The 5053-nt window shown below is 71.0% G+C and overlaps 1 protein-coding gene across 1 annotated transcript; it reads left to right on the top strand.

Moving 5' to 3' along the window:
• Positions 1–1711: 1711 nt before the first annotated feature.
• On the top strand, positions 1712–4837 carry AOC1 (amine oxidase, copper containing 1). Its single transcript, XM_026081665.1, has 4 exons — positions 1712–3254; positions 3599–3887; positions 4140–4272; positions 4562–4837. Exons 1-4 carry the CDS (start codon positions 1712–1714, stop codon positions 4835–4837), a joined length of 2241 nt encoding a protein of 746 aa, XP_025937450.1.
• The last annotated feature ends 216 nt before the right edge of the window (positions 4838–5053 follow it).

Genomic DNA, 5053 nt, shown 5'->3' with positions numbered 1-5053 from the left:
TGTTCCCTCTTAGCAGACTGTCAGCCTCGCTGTGCACCCCTCATCCCTGCCGCCTCCCCGAGCCCCGGACTGGACCCTGCAGAGCCTCCCCGGGCTCACGTCTGCAGCAGGGAGACTGCACCCGCGTGCTGCGCTGCAGCGTCCTCGCTGCTCCCAGCACCCTGCCGGCTCCCGCGGGCTCCCCGCAGGCTCCCAYGGCTTGGGGTGCTGGAACTGAGGTGCAGCGTGGGGTAGGCACGAAACAGGCACCGTTTCCTGATGGAGGACAGCGGTCTCCAGTCCCGCTGGGCTCGTGCTCAGCGCTCTGAAATGAGTTCGCGCTCCTCCAGGACAGGAACGTCATTACGGCGTCGCTTGCTGCCTGCCCTGCTGGGGTGGTGTTATTTCACGGCGGGACGAGATGGCCTTTGCCGCAGCAGCCAGCCGTCCGTGCTGCGTGCAGCCACCGTCTCGCTGCGCCCGTGCCTGGGCRGAGAGACGAACCCCAGCTCCCAAGGGTGCAGGCGCGAGTTAAAGGGCTCTGTCCCGCAGCCCCGCAGCTTGCACCCTCCGTCCGGAGCCCGCTGGCTCAGGGTGGCCTCCGCAGTGCTGGTGAGGAAGGGCTGGTGCTGGGGCTGTCCGGGCTGGAGAGCAAGGGGAGGTGACCACAGTGCCTGCGCGACAGGCTGCTGCGGAGAGGGGGGAATCGGCTGTTCTCCGTGTCTGGAGGACGGCGTGAGTCACGGCCGACCTGCAGCCAGGGACACGGCGGTCGGGCACAGGGAAAGCCTTTCGTGGAAGGGAGGGCTCAGTGCTGGCGGTGGTCACCCCGGGAAGGTGAGGGTCCTTCGGGACGGGGGGCTGAGCAGGTGGGACAAGCGTGTGCTAAGAGGGATGGATGAAGGGCTCATCCTGCCCTGGGCTCTCTCCAACAGCCTGCCCAGACCTGGGCAGGTTTCCACACTTGAGTCCGACCCCAGGAGTGAGGTCCTCTTGCCCCAGTTTCCAAAATCTCCACCTCTGCAAACAGCCTCCCGCACTGCAAAGGGCTCTGCGGCAGCTCCGGTGAGGCTGGCAGGCTCGTGCCGCATCCAGCTCGCGAGAGGCGGCACTGCAGTCCTCAGGGAATTGTCCTCCGTGGATCCCTGGGTGCCGCATCCGGGGGGAAACCCTCGCCCTGAGCCGGGGGCCCCTCCTCGGCCGAGGCCTCGCCGGGCGCAGGCTTTGCTCACGTCTGCCGCGCTGCGTGGCCGGCGCAGCACCCCTTGCCGTGCCGCGCGGTGGGGTCCGGCTCCGTGCCGGGGCCGGTGCTGCCCTCGCGCTCGGGGGGCAGAGCTGGGAGCAGGGCTGCAGCTGGGTGCTCGGCCCCAAAGCGGGGAGGGGAGTYGCGGGAAGGCGGAGGCGTCTCCCCGCAGCCCAGCTCGCGGGTGTCGTGCATTTCCCCCACGGCCGCCGTCAGGGTGCTGTGTTGGGGGCCGCAGAGCAGCTCTGCGGGCTGTGCACCCGGCCGGCGTCCCTGTGCGTGCAATCGTGCCAGACCCGTCATCCCACTGCTCCCGCGAGCTTTGCGCCCGTGCTGAGTTTTGCACAATCCCCGTCCCCCCGCTGCAGCTGGGCTTAGCAGGGACAGGTCTGCGTGTGCCGGGGCTGGGGCAGGCTGCCAGCTGGAGCAGGGCCCGGCGTCCCGCTGCTCTGACCGGTCCTGTTGGTCCCCAGGTCTCCCTGAGGAAGGATGTGGCTGCACGCGCTTGCCGGGGCGCTGGCGGTGCTGGGCGTCGTGGCCGGCACCGACCCCACCGTGCCGCCTCCGTCCAAGGCCTCCATCTTCGCTGACCTGAGCGCCGAGGAGCTGCGGGCCGTGCGGACCTTCCTCATGGGCCGCCCCGAGCTGGGGCTCTCTCCGAGCCACGGCGGGCCCCTGGCCAAGAACAGCATCTTCCTGGTGGAGCTCCTGGCCCCCAAGAAGCGGCTGGCGCTGCGCTACCTGGACGAGGGCGGCCCCGCGCCCCGGCGCCAGGCTCGGGCCGTYATCTTTTTCGGGGGGCAAGCGGAGCCCAACGTCACCGAATACGYCGTGGGGCCCCTGCCCCGGCCCAGCTCCTACCGGCCGCTGCGGTTCAAGGGCCGGCGCGCCATCCCCTTCGCCGCGCGGCCCGTGACCCTGCTGGAGAACGAGCTGCTGCACCGCAAGCTGGTGGAGGCCACGGAGCCGCTGTACCGGCTGCTGCGCGAGTCCACGGGCTTCTGGTACCACAACTGCACCGAGCGCTGCCTGACCTTCTCGGACGTGGCGCCCCGCGGGCTGGCGCCCGGCGAGCGCCGCAGCTGGATAATTCTGCAGCGCTTCGTGGAGGGCTACTTCCTGCACCCCGTGGGCTTGGAGGTGCTCATCGACCACCGGGACACCGACCCCCGGCGCTGGGCCGTGCAGCAGGTCTGGTACAACGGGCAGTACTTCTCCAGCCCCCAGGAGCTGGCCGAGCGCTACGAGCGCGGGCAGCTCGCCAAGGTCCGCCTGGCCGAGCACGCGCCCCGGGAGCTCTTCTCCACCTACGTGCCCCGCGGGCGCTTCGCCACCGGCACCCCCACCGACGTGCATGGGGCCAAGGTGTGCGAGCCGCCGGGCAAGCGCTACCGGCTGCGAGGCAACCAGGTGGAGTACGGGGGCTGGAGCCTGGCCTTCCGCCTGCGCTCCTCCTCCGGCCTGCAGCTCTTCGACGTGCGCTTCAACGGCGAGCGCCTGGCCTACGAGCTGAGCGTGCAGGAGGCCGTGGCCTTCTACGGGGGCCACACGCCGGCCGCCATGCAGACCAAGTACATCGACGCTGGCTGGGGCATGGGCTCCGTCACCTACGAGCTRGCCCGCGGCATCGACTGCCCCGATGGGGCCACCTACCTGGACGTGCACCACCTGTAYGACGCCGACGGGCCGGTGCGCTTCTCCCGCGCCCTCTGCATCTTCGAGCTGCCCACGGGYGTCCCGCTCCGGCGACACTTCGACAGCAACTTCCACGGCGGGTACCAGTTCTACGCGGGGCTGGAGGGGCAGGCGCTGGTGCTGCGCACCACCTCCACCGTCTACAACTACGACTACATCTGGGACTTCCTGCTCTACCCCAACGGCGTGCTGGAGGCCAAGGTGCACGCCACCGGCTTCATCCACGCCACCTTCTACACGCCGCAGGGCCGGCGCTACGGCAGCCGCGTCCACACCCACGTCCTGGGCAACATGCACACCCACCTCGTGCACTACAAGGTGGACCTGGATATCGCAGGTGCAGTCCCTCCGCTACCCCGGGGCCCTCCCCCTGCACCCAGGTCTCCCCCCCCCCGCTCCCCTGGGACGGAGTCTCCACCCCGCCGTCCTCCGGGACGGGTGCTCAAGGGATGATGGAGCCCAAGGACTCAGGAGCACGGTCCACCTGGGGTGATCTGGGCACAGCCTGAACCCTCCGAAGGAGCCCTCCAGGCACGGCTGCAGTTGCAGGATGCACGTGCTGCCCTTGCAGCAGGGCGCTGCAGGGCAGCACGGCTGGCAGGGGCCGGGCGGCTCGGCTCGGCTCAGCTCGGCTCGGCATGCCCCAGGCCCCGCCGGCGCTCACGGCCTCTCCCCTTGCAGGCACCGGGAACAGCTTCGAGACGATGGAGCTGCGCTTTGAGAACATCTCCAACCCCTGGAGCCAGGGAGAGCGCGTGGTGCAGCCCTGGCTGCACCGCCAGCCCCGCCGCAGCGAGCGCCAAGCCGCCTTCCCCTTCGGCAAGGCCCTGCCCCGCTACCTGCTCTTCTACAACCCCCGCCAGCGCAACCGCTGGGGACACCCCCGCAGCTACCGCATCCAGCCCAGCTCCCACGCCGGCCGGGTGCTGCCCCGCGGCTGGAAGGAGGAGAAGGGCATCGCCTGGGGCAGGTGAGGCCGGCGCCCGGCTCTGCGAACGCGGCCCCTTCGCGCTCGCCCCGCGCCGGGACTGGGCTTCGTGGCGGCGGAGCCCTCGCAGCAGTCGGCCGGAGTGTGCTTGCAGCCGGCGCCGCCAGTGTGCGCACGGGGTCATGGGGGTGCAGGCGCCAGCCCCCTTGCAGCAGCACGTCTCGTCCCCTTGCTTCCTTGTCCTCCCCCCTCCCCCCCGCGGGACTGATGCCGGCCCCGGCTCTGCCCGCGCAGGTACCACCTGGCCGTGACGCGGCGCCACGAGAACGAAGCCACCAGCAGCAGCCTCTACACGCAGAACGACCCCTGGGAGCCGCTGGTCAACTTCGAGGGCTTCATCCGCAACAACGAGAGCATCGAGGACCAGGTGGGGCTGGGACGGCGCAGGGCTGCGGGGCAGGTCCGTGGGGCTGGCTGCGATGGGGCAGGGCTGCGGGGCTGGCGGGGGCCGTGGGATGGCTGAAGGCGCTGGCTGGTGGGGCGGGCAGCCGTCTGGGGGGGCCCTGGTCTGGGCAAGAGGTGCTGGGCATGGGGTGCAGCGCAGGTGCAGCACGGGTACAGCGCAGAGCGCAGCGCGGGTGCAGCGGGCCCAGGCCGGCGGGTGTTTCCCACGTGTGTGGCCGGCACCCGCCGACGGCTGCGGTGCCCCACGGCAGGACCTGGTGGCCTGGGTGACAGTGGGCTTCCTGCACGTCCCGCATGCTGAGGACGTCCCCAACACCGCCACCCCCGGCAACGCCGTCGGCTTCTTCCTGCGCCCCTTCAACTTCTTCGACGAGGACCCCTCGGTGGCATCGCGCGGCCCCGTCATCGTCCGGCCCCTGGACCCGGCCGCCTCCCAGCTGGAGATCCAGCGCTGGACGCCCGACAGCCCCGGGCCCTGCGTCTCCCCGGGGCCCTTCACCTACAACGGCACATACTGGCAGGAGTGACCCCCGGCCGGGCAGGGAGGGGACACTCAGCCGCAGCATCCCTGGTGTCCCGACCCCGCTGTGCCCGGCCGGTGCATCCCCAGTGCCCTGACCATGCTGTGCCCAGTTGGGTGCGTCCCCAGTGCCCTGGTCCCTGCTGTGCCTGGCCGGTGCATCCCCGGTCTCCTGTCCCTGCTGTGCCTGGCCAGTGCATTCCTGGTGTCCCGACCCCGCTGC

Source organism: Apteryx rowi, unplaced genomic scaffold, assembly GCF_003343035.1.
Source record: "Apteryx rowi isolate R43461 unplaced genomic scaffold, aptRow1 scaffold_1168, whole genome shotgun sequence".
Classification (NCBI taxonomy): domain Eukaryota; kingdom Metazoa; phylum Chordata; class Aves; order Apterygiformes; family Apterygidae; genus Apteryx; species Apteryx rowi.
The sequence above is the reverse complement of the archived record's forward strand: the minus strand, read 5'-3'. Positions and strand labels throughout refer to the sequence as shown.